This window comes from Narcine bancroftii, chromosome 8, assembly GCF_036971445.1.
Source record: "Narcine bancroftii isolate sNarBan1 chromosome 8, sNarBan1.hap1, whole genome shotgun sequence".
NCBI classification, from domain to species: domain Eukaryota; kingdom Metazoa; phylum Chordata; class Chondrichthyes; order Torpediniformes; family Narcinidae; genus Narcine; species Narcine bancroftii.
The window spans coordinates 178635139-178647847 of NC_091476.1; the positions used below are offsets into that span (position 1 = coordinate 178635139).

The 12709-nt window shown below is 46.3% G+C and overlaps 1 protein-coding gene across 9 annotated transcripts in view; it reads right to left on the minus strand.

Moving 5' to 3' along the window:
* alg9 (ALG9 alpha-1,2-mannosyltransferase) overlaps positions 1-12709 on the minus strand; it is a 253304-nt gene that overhangs the window by 238684 nt on the left and 1911 nt on the right. For 8 of the 9 annotated variants that reach the window (XR_011343620.1, XR_011343619.1, XR_011343621.1 and 5 more), the window contains exon 2: positions 3335-3461. The exons of the other annotated variant lie outside the window; for it this stretch is intronic. Coding sequence is in view for 5 of the 8 variants with exons in the window: in XM_069895966.1 (XP_069752067.1) it covers positions 3335-3461 (127 nt within the window). In the remaining 3 variants the exon portion in view is untranslated. The remainder of the gene's footprint in view (positions 1-3334; positions 3462-12709) is intronic. 9 annotated transcript variants of the gene reach the window in all.

Below are 12709 nucleotides of genomic sequence, written 5' to 3' on the forward strand. Positions count from 1 at the left end.
AGCAATCTGAAATTTTTCTAATCCTAAATCTTTCAAAGGCTTCAACTTACCCAACAAAAACATTGTCAGATTTAAAAGTATTTTAATCTTATACAAATGTTCCAAAAACAATTGAATTGCTTTCCAAAAAGATTGTATATGTACACATAACCAAACAGCATGAAAAAAAGTTCTAACCAAATGACCACACCTAAAACAAGAATCTGATTCACTAAAACCATATTTTTTTTTAACTTTTCAGGTATTAAATACAACTGATGTAAAAAATTGTAATTAACCATTGCATAACGAACATTTATCAATCTAGTAACTCTATCATGACCAATATCTAACCAATCATCCTCTGAAAAAGTAAAGTTAATATCCTTTTCCCATTTAATCTTAGATCTGTTCCATCCCTTTTTTTCCATACTTCCCTGTAATAGTTGGTACATCAAAGCAATGTATCCCTTCTTTGGTGCAATCACAAGATGAGATTCAAATGTAGTCAAATCAGGTAAAACAAATATTTGTTTTACTAGAGATCAAAGTTGATAATAAACGAATAAAGATTTCTCAGTCCTTCAAGTTATGAGCAAAACATAGTCAAGCTCCCAAATTTGGGTGTCTGCCAACATTTTACTCACACTTTGATGAATGGCTCAAGTATGAATCATTTGGTTATGCACCTTTCCCATATAAAGGGAACTGTATGACCTGCTGAGTTTCTCCACTTCATTCACAGTGTCTGCAGACTTTCGTGTTTTACTCAAAGTCGTTGAGAAGGATTGTTTTGAGAATACATTGAACAAAAGTTTAGGAATTCCAGAGCTTGTCATTGAAAGCCAAGATATGGCATTAAATGCCAGAGCAGGATGTACAAATGACAGGAATACAAAGATCTGAGGGTTGTGGCGTAGAAAAAAATTACAGATAAATCCTGGAAGAGAATATTAAAATTTAACTCCTTTTTGTACAAAAGACATGTAACACTGATCAAATTGTGTTCAGGACTTGATTTAGTCAGTTAGTCACACCATTTCTGAACCCTCCCTTAATCGACATGCCTCATAGGTTCCTAGCCAGATGCAACCTGGAAACGTCTGATTCTCTCTGCACTTTTTTGGCTTTTTCTGCCCTCCATCTCAGGAATCTCTTTTGATTCCAGTCAATTATTGAGAACAATTGGAAGGCAGCAAAAGTAGCTAAAACTTACCTGAGAAGGTATTGATGTTGGAAAGAGTACATTGATTTACAAGAATGATTCCTGGAATGCAAGGACTAACATATGAGTATCGTTTATCAGCTCTTGAACTGTATTAATTAGAGTATAGAAGAATGTTCTCAAACATTTCAAATGCAGAGTAGATGTGAATAAGTTGCTTCCCTCAATGGGTGAGTCCAGGACAAGAAGGCATAGATATGAATTATAGGGTATCCATTTAAAACCAAGATGAGGAGAAATTTATTTAACCAGAGGCTCATGGATTTATGGACTATGTTTCCACATACAGTTGTAGAGGCCCAATCATTGGGGGAATTTAAGGAGGAGATTGATAGGTATCTAATTAGAGTAGGATATCAATGGATATGAGGAAAAAGCTGGAAAATGGTTTAGCTCATGGTGGAGTGGCGGAGAAACTCGATGGGCTGCATCGAACACTACAGCATAGAAAACAGGCCATTTGACCCCTCTATTCTGTGCGACCATCATCTCCCTAGTCCCACTGACCTGCTCCCATACCATAGCCTCCAGTCCTCACACCCATGTACCTATCCAATTTACTCTTAAAACACACTATTGGGCCCATATTCACCATATCAGATGGCAGCTCATTCCACATTCCATCACTGAGTGAAAAAACTTCCCCCTAAATATTTCCCCAAACCTCTCCCTTTCAGCTTAAAACTATGACCTCTTGTATTCATCTCCCCCAATCCAAGTGTAAAAAGCTTACTCGCATCCACTGTCCATAATGCTCACAATCTTGTAAACCTTATCAAGTCTCCCCTCATTCTTCTTCACTCCAAGGAATAAAGTCCTAACCTGCTTAATCTTTCCCTTTTACTCCTCCTAAAGACCTGGCTGAAAACATTCTAGTAAACCTTCTCTGAACTCTTTCATTCTTATTGATAGCCTTCTTGTAGTTATGCACCCAAAACTGTACACAATATTCCAAATTTGGGCTTACCAATGTCTTAAACAACTTCAATATAACATCCCAACTGCTGTATTCAATACTTTGATTTATAAAGGCTAAGGTACCAAAAGCTTTCTTTACAACCCTGTCCACATGCAACACCATCTTCAGGGAACAATGTATCTTCTCTCCTAGATCCCTCTGCTCCTCTGCACTCCTCAGTGTCTTATCATTTACTGTCTATCTCCTACTTTGGTTTACCCTTCCAAAATGCATCACCTCACTGTTTGCATTAAACAGCATCTGCCACTTTCTGGCCCATTCTCCTAGCTGGTCCAGATCCCTCTGCAAGCTTTGATAACTCTCCTCGCTGTCCACAGCGCCTCCTATCTTTGTGTCATCAGCAAACTTACTGATCTAATTCGCATTATCATCCAGATCATTGATGTAGACAACAAATAACAATGGTCCCAAAATGGATCCCCGAGTCACACCACTGGTCACAGGCGTCCAATCCGAGAAGCAACCATCCACTACCACCCTCTGCTTTCTCCCACACAGCCAATTTCAAATCCAGTTTACAACCTCTCCTTGAAAACCTACTGTCATAACCTTCTAAATTAACCTCCCATGTGGAATCTTGTCAAATGCAGACAACATCCACATCCTTTCCTTCATCCACCTTCCTGGTAACCTCCTCAAAAAACTTCACAAGATTTGTTAAACATAACCTACCACGCACAAAGCCATGCTGACTGTCCTTAATCAGCCCATGACTGCCCAAATACCTAAATATCCTATCTCTCAGAACTCCTTCCAATAATTTACTGACGTCAGACTCACTGGCCCATAATAACCTGGTTTATTTTTGGAGCCTTTCCCTCCTGCACCCCCCCCCCCCCCATGGCCTACCTCTATTCCTTTATCTTGTAAAAACTGCACCCCGTAATTGCAGCTACCCCTGCACCCCATGCAATGTTTCCATGATCTGAGCAATGCAGTGCAGGGAGCTCTCATTGAGTTTATACAATAAAGTTACACTGGAAATGGTTGCTTAAACCACAGCCTGGTCACTGTGATTGCCTGGGAGAAGGAAGTTCTATCGATTTCTTATTTTTATATGTGAATGAGCTCGTTAAATTCAAATATTATCAAGCATACAAAACACATCTTTAACATTTGAACTCTCGCACTGTAGATTTCTGAAAACTTACTGGTTCCCAATAGTTGAATGTTTCGTCACAGTCTGAAATGTTGCTCAGTAAAGCTGCGCACAAACGTGCAGAGATAAGACACTTGAAGGCAGTGGATCCTTCGGGTGCCCACACTTTCACTGATTGCCTGGAAAGGGGCAAATATTGAAGGTAAGGAGAGTAAAACTGGCCTGGACACAGGCTAAGAAAGTAAAAGATGGCAGGATTTAGTGTGAGACAGAATCAGTAAACAATTAGAAAAGTAATTATAAAACATCTCGAAGTCAACATGATGTAAATGAGCAGGATACAAGATGCTAAAGTTCTTGAAATGAGATAGTATTTAGCATAGAAATAGGCCCTTCGGCCCAGCTCAGCCGTGTTGGCCAACAAGGCCCCATACAACTTCAAGACTCTCCTTGCTTCTTCATTCAAGACCTCTCGCAATAAAGGAGAACATGTCATTTGCTTTGTTCACCAGATGCTGTATCTACATTCCAACCTTCCATGACTAATGAGCCACAACCCCCAGCTCTCATTGCATCTCCCCTTTTCCCCACCATTCAATGACTGTAGCTTTTCACTGCAACTCAGCACATGGGAATAACAAATATAAGCTTGAAATTTAAGGAATTAAATTTGCCTCAGATCCCCTTGTAAATCCTTTCCTCATATTTAATATCCCTACCAATGGAAAATCTCCCCATCTAACTTATAAATGCTTCTTATAACTTAACAAATCTTCAAGCCTCCTTCATGCTAGAGAAAACAAGCCCAACCTGTTCAATCTCTGTCCACAAGTCTAACTAGGGGTTGCGAGTTTGTTCCTCGCTGGGGCTTCATTTCTGTGAGGATGCTCGACAAAATGGCAACTCTGTCTTCCTTAAGATAGACAATGTTAAAGAACTTCAAATATGTTATATTCTAAATGTAGTATTATGTTACCAATAATAGAACCTTTAGATCAAGATACAATGCTGGAGAAACTCAGCAAGTCAAACAGTGCACTTTATATAGTAAAGATAAATAACCAAAGATAGCATAACAGTCAAATTTGTACCTAATTGTCGCCTAATTATAGGAAGGATATAAAGGATATAAACAGAGTGGAGAGAGTGCAGAGAAGGTTTACCAGAATGTTGCCTGGGTTTAAGCATCTGGAGTATGGGGAGAGATTGGACAGATTGGGTCTTTATTCTTTGGAGCATAGAAGGTTGAGAGGGGATTTGATAGAAGTATTTAAGATTATGAAAGGGATAGACAGAGTGGATGTGGATAGACTATTTCCGTTAAGAGGAGGAAAGATTAAAACAAGAGGACATGAGTTAAGAATTAAGGGGCAGAGGTTTAGAGGTAACATGAGGGGGAACTTCTTGACTCAGAGAGTGGTAGCCGTGTGGAATCATCTTCCGGGAGAAATAGTGGCGGCGGAGTCAATTGTATTATTTAAGAAAAGGTTGGACAGGTCTATGGATGAGAAGAAGATGGAGGGTTATGGGCATTGTGCAGGGAGGTGGGACTAGAAAGGGGTGTTTGGTTCGGTGCGGACTAGAAGGGCCTAATGGCCTGTTTCCGTGCTGTAATTGTTATGTTATGTTATCTGCATACATTTTGCTCATACAGTGATGAAGGGCTCAAGCCCAAACATCAGTTATGTATTTTTATCTTTGCTATACAAATGACACCGTCTGACCTGCTAAATTTCTCCAGCATTGAGTTTTTACTTCAACTACGGTGTCTTCTCTCCAACACAACCACATCCTTCTGCAGTAGTGACCAGAACACAATCCTCCAAGTGTCTTGTGAGGTTGCATCATAATATTCCAGTTCTTGTATTTAATGTCCTGACCAATGCACTGAACACAATTGGGGCCACCACAGGCCTGTGAACTTAGCTCCCGGCTCTACTCATTTTATACCTGTGACTGTGTAGCTCGGAATGACAATAACAGCATCTATAAACTTGCTGATGACACCATAAAGGGGGCAAAGAGTCAGCAAACAGGAGGGAAATTGAAAACTTGTCTGAATGGTTTACTAACAAAACTCTCACTCAAATGTCATCAAAACCAAGGAGCTGATTGTGAAGGAAAGGAAACCAGAAGTATACAATCAAGTGATCATTAGAGAGGGTAAGTGAATTTCAATTTTTGGGAGTCACTATCTCGCAAGACCTTTCCTGGACCCAACACCCAAATGTAATTGTGAAGGAAGCACATCCATGCCTCTACTTCCTTAGGAGTTTGTGGACTTTTGGTATGACATCGAAATCCTTGGCAAACTTCGACAGATGAGCAGTGGAAAGTGTGCTGTCCAACTGCATCATGACATGCCCTGAACAATGTAGTGGACATAGCCCAGTACATCACAGGCTAAATTCTCTCCACCATCAAGAAAATATACCTGGAACGCTGTCAATGGACAGCAGCAGTAATCATCAAGGATCCACATCACGCAGGACATGCTCTTTTCTCACTGCTGCCATCAGGACGTATAAGTGCCACAAGACTCATACCACCAGGTTGAGGAACAATTGCTACCCCTCCACCATCAGACTCAACAATCAAAAACTCGTTCAAGGACACTTACTTTGCACATTATTCATTACTGATTTTTTTTGTAGTGCAGTTTGTTTGCACTTTCTTCTTTGTTTTTTCTTTGTGTAGGGAGCTCTGAGGGGAGGGAGTACCTTTGTTGCTAAGAGCTGCACCTCACTAAGGTGGGGGTGGTAGGCATCACTGGACCTCACTCATCTCTTAAATTTCTCACTTGTTGGCTCCTCATGCCACACCACGGAAACTGCTTCAGCTTAGGGGCGAAAACAAGTGACGGGGGGGGGGGGGGGGGTGGCGGGGTAGGTGTCATTACTACACCACTAGGTGATCATCCCAACAGCAGAGCAGGCGGAAGAGGAGACATCTCCCAACGGCTGCAAAGGCAGATGAGGATGCCCAACAATGGGTAGAGAGGCTTGCGAACATGCCTCAAGAACTGCCGTGGACCCACAACACTCAGGGCTTGTCTACCTAGCGTAAAGCCTGGATTCAGTGGACTGTGCGGAAGAAGCCATCACGGGTTCAATGGGCAGAAAGGCGATTCTCAGCATGCATCATGGAGCACTAAGAGGGCACAGTGACACACATAGAGAACACTGCTGGCCATCCACTGCATCCTGACCTGTCTCCAGCTGTCTCGACTATGTCTTTTCACTGGGTCCAGCTAGATAGTGAGGCTGATGACCTGCGCAACTCTCCCTCACTTTAATCCAAGTCAAACGCAAGTCATGGCTTAACTCAGCGCCCAACACCTAAGTCCTGTGGCGATGGGGGAGTGGTGAAGCAGCAGGTACAGATACATAGAAACATAGAAGAAAGGAGCAGGAGCAGGTCATTTGACCCTTCAAGCCTGCTCCGCCATTCAACGAGATCATGGCTGATCTTAAAGTTCAGCACCCCATCCCCGCCTTCTCTCCGTAACCTTTAATACCCTTATACTGAAGAAATAGATCTAATTCCCTCTTAAATAGATTTAATGAACCTGCCTCTACTGCCCTCTGTGGCAATGAATTCCACAGATTCACCACCCTCTGGGTATAGAAATTCCTCCTCATCTCGGTCCTAAATGGTTTGCCTATTATCCTCAAACCATGGCCCTGGGTTCTGGATTTTCCCATCCTTGGAAACATCCCATCTGCATCCACTCTGTCCAGTCCTGCCTGAATTTTATAGGTCTCTATGGGATCCCCTCTCAATCTTCTAAACTCCAGCGAGTACAATCCCAATTTGCGCAATCTTTCCTCATAAGTCATTCCTGCCATTCCAGGTATCAGCCTGGTGAATCGCCTCTGCACTCCCTCCATTGCAAGAACATCCTTCCTTAGATAAGGTGACCAAAACTGCACACAATACTCCAGGTGGGGTCTCACCAAGGCCCTGAACAGCTGCAGTAAGGTATCCTTGTTCCTATACTCAAACCCTCTTGATATGAAGGCCAACATACCATTTGCCTTTTTAACCGCCTGCTGTACCTGCATGCTCGCCTTCAGAGACTGATGTACAAGTACCCCTAGGTCTCTCTGCACTTCCCCATCTCTTAATCAATTGCCATTCAAATAGTAATCTGCCCTCCGGTTTGTATTACCAAAGTGGATCACCTCACATTTATCCACATTGTAGTGCATTTGCCATGGATCTGCCCAGTCCCTCAATTTATCCAAATCACACTGGAGCTTCCTGACCCCCTCTTCCGTGCACACAACCCCTCCTAGCCTTAGTGTCATCTGCAAATTTGGAGATATTACATCCAATCCCCTCATCCAGATCATTAATGTAAATTGTGAACAGCTGGGGTCCCAGTACAGATCCCTGTGGCACCCCACTGGTCACCGCCTGCCACTCAGAAAACGAGCCATTTATCCCATTTATCCCAACTCTCTGTCTTCTACCTGCCAGCCAGTTCTCAATCCACACTGGAAGCTGGAGTCACAAACGGGCCAGAGCATAAGGTCGCTCTCTACTGGACTGAAGCAGCAGTCGAGTTCGGCAGCCCCTTGGGTGTCTGAGCAGCCCTCTTTAGGATTGCTCTGCACACCTCCATGGAGGAAGGGGCTGGAAAAGGTGCCTCAAACATAGTCTGTTTTACTTCACCCTGGCCAGCTTACCGTAGCTGGTGGAGATCTCTCGTAGTGGTCAACTTAAAACAGGGAAGAGAGTGATGGTGCTCAACCTTGGCACATGGAACGTGAGAATTCTGCGAGATATTATCAAGGCAGACAGACCGGAGAGAAGAACTCCACTAGTTGCAAAAGAGCTAGCTCACTACAACGTGGACATAGCAGCTCTCAGCGAAACAGGCCTAGCAGACAAGGGCCAGCTGATAGAACATAGTGGTGGATACACGTTCTTCTGGAGCGGTCACAGCAGCGCTGAACGAGGAGAAGCAGGCGTGGGATTTGCCATCAATTCTAACCTCGCCTGTAAACTCACCCATCACCCAGAGGGCATCAACAACCGCCTGATGACACTTGCAAACAAGAAGAGTGCTCCACTGGTTAGTGCCTATGCCCCCACCAGGACCCACCCAGATGACATTAAAGACAAGTTCTATGAAGGACTCAACGCCCTCATTTCAGCAATCCCACAGTCAGAGAAGCTGATTGTTCTTGGGGACTTCACTGCCAGAGTAGAAAGACTAACAAACCTGGGAAGGGCAAGTGTAACAGCAAAGGCCCTTCTGCTTCCTGAAACCGTGGACCTTGTCATCACCAACACCCTGTTCTGCCTTATGCACCTGTAAGAAGATGTCATCGATGCACCCACGCTCGAGGCAATGGCGTCTTATTGACTAGATTATCACCAGGAATAGGGACAGGATGGATGTCAGAATGACGAGAGCCATGTGTGGAGCCAACTGCTGGACAGACCACCTCCTCATTGAGTCCAAGTTCAGGCTTCGCATTCTGCCCATGAGAAGACCCCAAGGCCTGAAGACTCCAAAGAGGCTGAATGTCTCCAAGCTGAAAAACAGCAGGGTTGCCGATGACCTCGAAGGCAGACTATCAGACACACCACAGGAAGACAGTACCAGCGTTGAGGAACAGGGCCTTCAGAGACGCTGCCTACAGAGATGCTGAACGTCTACTGTGCAGTGGTCCTTTACACCAGTGAGACCTGGACTGTCTACAGCAGACATACCAAAGAGCTCAACCATTTTCACCTGAGCTGTCTCCGCAGACTCCTCCACATCAGGTAGCAGGACAAAGTTCCCGATGCGGAAATCTTGGAACGAGCTGGGCTCTGCAGTGTCTACACCCTCCTGCTGAAAGTCCAAGCCAGGTGGGCTGGACAAGTGGCTAGAATGCCAGACAGCCGATTGTCTAAGCAGCTGCTGTACGGAGAACTGTGTCAGGTCAAGCGCTCGGTCAGGGGGCAGAAGAAATGTTACAAAGACTGCCTCAAAGTGTCACTCAAAGGCCTAGGTGTCGACATCAACAAGTGGGAGACGCTTGCCTTCAATTGTCCAGCTTAGCGCTCCAAGACCACAGGAGCCCATGCAGCTGAAGTCAGGTGCATCATCGAGGTGCAACGAAAGCGTGCTGTGTGCAAGGCCCGCGCAGCATCCACTGCCATGACAGTACCCACCCGCTTATGTCCCACATGTGGATGAGCCTTCAGGGCCTGGTTTGGCTTCACCAATCTCCCATTTGATTTTGAAGTCATGGTCATCTTCGACTACGAAGAACGAACAACAACTCATTTTTTTCCTTTCTCTTGTAATCTTCCTTGAGTACAGTTTTTTTTGCACTAATGTGGTGATATGATTGTGTGCAATGGTTTGCCCGCCCTCCGGGTGTCTTCCTGTCCTTGACTCCTCCCTGGTCCTGCCCATGTGACCCCGGGCCATAAAGGTTGGGTCCCCTCTCCTTCCTGCTCATTTCCTAGCTTTGGACTGGCCGATAGTTCCCCTCAGCCTTTTCTCCATGTCATTATTGGGGCTACAGATAGTGCCCAACAATTTATTGTACTAGATATTGGAGGTCTCCGGTAATGGAGAAATTGCTGCGCCCAGAATGGCTGGAAGTAGACCCCCAAGACCCAGGTGCATCAGTGCTCTTCAGTGGATGAATTGCTTCAACAACTTCCTTGATGCTGCTGCTGAGATGGTCAACTCCGAAGAAAAGAAGCTAAAGATCCTTCAGGCATGAGTTGGCCACAGGGCCTTCATGGCCATCCAAGGCAGTGTGACCTACAACAAGGCAACGGCTGAGCTGCGGGCGCTGTAGAAGCCAAAAGTGAATGTGATCTACTTTCGTTACCTAAACAACAGTCTGGTGAGTCCACTGAAGAGTTCATCCGGTCCTTGGTTACACTGAGAAAAGACTGTCTGGAGGATCCCACGGCCACGATATCACTGACCCAGTGAGTGGAAGAACTGATTCAAGACACCTGCGTGTTGGGTCTGAGGTCAGACTATATCCGACAATGACTCCTTGAGGAAGTCCCGCTCCCACTCAAAAAGGCTATCGACTTGATCAGGACTTTGGACTCGGCCCAGTGCCACGCGATGTTGATCGTCAACAGAAGCGGACCATCTACGTATGTTCCACCACGAGGGCCTTCAGCCTGGGACTCAGCGCCGGGTGTTACTGACCCGACCGCAGCTGCCATTACACCATCTGCATCGTCAGGATGCAACTTCTGCAGGCAGTCCAGGAATGCGTCTGCCTCACGAGAGGAGCTATGTTCTCGGGCTGAGGGAAGAAGGACCATAACCAAAAGGTCTTCAGGTCCCGGCTTTTGGACGCCCACCCCCAGTTTCCGGCACCATCCTGCGGTCTCAGCACTCAGTCTCCAGCAGCATCCCGTGGTCTCACCACTCTACGGGTACCCCCCATCACTGTTCGTGAACTTCACCCCAGATTGAAAATTGATCGCCACCAAAAGTAGGCGCTATAATTCGGAGGACATGCAGTTCATCCTGGCAGAGGTTCAGCAAGGGGATCATAGCCCCAAGCACCAGCCCCTGGAGAGCGCAGGTCCTTGTGGTCAAAGGTGCGGGCAAGCCCCAGATGGTAATTGATTATAGTCAGACTATCAACCACTTCATCCAGTTGGACGCATACCCTCTACCCTGGATAGGTGACTTGGTCAATAAAGTCACAAAGTACAGAGTTTTTTTGACCATTGACCTCAAGTCAGCTCATCTTCAACTCCCCCTCCGTCCAAGCAATCGAATCTACACGGGATTCTAAGCTGACGGAAAACTTTTCCACTTCCTGCAAGTACCCTTCGGTGTTACTAACGGTGTTTCTGCCTTTCAGAGAGTGATGGACCGGATGATGGAAGAACACGAGCTGACGGTGACGTTCCCCTACCTTGACAATGTCGGCATCTGTGGCCATGACCAGCAGGACCTCGATGCAAACCTTGCAAAGTTCTTGCGTACGGCCAAGTCCCTCAACTTGACGCACAACAAGGACAAGTGCGTGTTCAACACAGAGCGCCTGGCCCTTCTTGGATGCGTCGTGGCACATGGTGTCATTGGCCCTAACCCTGACTGCATGCGACCTCTCATGGAGCTCCCTGGCCCAAACACCCTGAAGGCACTAAAGAGGTGCTTGGGATTGTTCTCATATTACACACAATGGGAGCCCAACTACACCAATAAGGCCCACCCCCCAATTTGATCAACTACCTTCCCATTATCGGCGGAAGCCGATTTTGCACTGGCCACCACACTAAACCAGGCAGGCAGGCCGGTAGCATATTTCCCCCGCACTCTGCACAGTCCCCAACTTCGGCACTCCTCCGTCAAGAAGGAGGCACAGGCAAGCATTGAGGCGGTGCGCACCTGGCGGCACTACCTGGCCAGTAAGAGGTTTGCCCTGCTCACTGACCAGAGGGTAGAGGCCTTCATGTTCAGTGCTAAATAGCGGGGTAAGATCAAGAATGACAAGTTTCTGAAGTGGAGGATTAAATTATCTATCTTGGGTAAGCTCAATGACCCCCCCCCCCCCGCCAACCCCCCCCGGGCACCTCATTCCGAGGGACGTGCGCCAGCGAGCATCTCGACCGTCTCATGACCCTGCACAATAATCTGTGCCACCCTGGAGTCACATAGTTGTATTATTTTGTTAAGACACGGAATTTCCCATACTCCATCAAGGATGTCCGGTCCACGACCAGACACCGCTAGATCTGCGCCAAGTGTAAGCCTCAGTTCTACTGGCCAGAAAAGGTACACCTCAAGGCCACCCGCCCTTTCAACCGACTCAGTGTCGATCTCAAGGGTCCCCCCCCCCACCTCACCCACCAACCACAAATAGGAACGTCTACTTCCTGACGGTGGTGGACGAATTCTCCAGGTTCCCCTTTGCAATTCTCTACCCGGATATGACCTCAGCTACAGTTATCAAGGCCCCGTGCAGCATCTTCACTCTGTTCGGGTACCGTGACTATATTCATAGTGACCGGGGGACCTCGTTCATGAGTGAGGATCTGCGACATTACTTCTTGGCCAGAGGCATAGACCATCAGCTATAACCCCAGAGGTAATAGCCAGGTGGAAAGGGAGAATGGCACCATCTGGAAAGCGGTGCTCCTAGCCCTTAGGTCCAAAAATATGCCCGTGTCCCGCTGGTAGGACGTCTTGCCCGAGGCTCTCCACACCGTCCAGTCGCTACTGTGCACCGCCACTAACACCATCCTGCAATGAACGCCTCTTTGCTTTCCCTAGGAGATCAGCAAATGGTTTATCCATCCCTCCCTGGCTGATGACCCCAGGGCTGGTTCTGCTTCGGAAGCACGTCAGGGGCCATAAGACGGACCCACTGGTTGAAGCTGTGCACCTCATACATGCAAACCCTCAATACGTATTTGTGAGGTACCCGGATGGCCA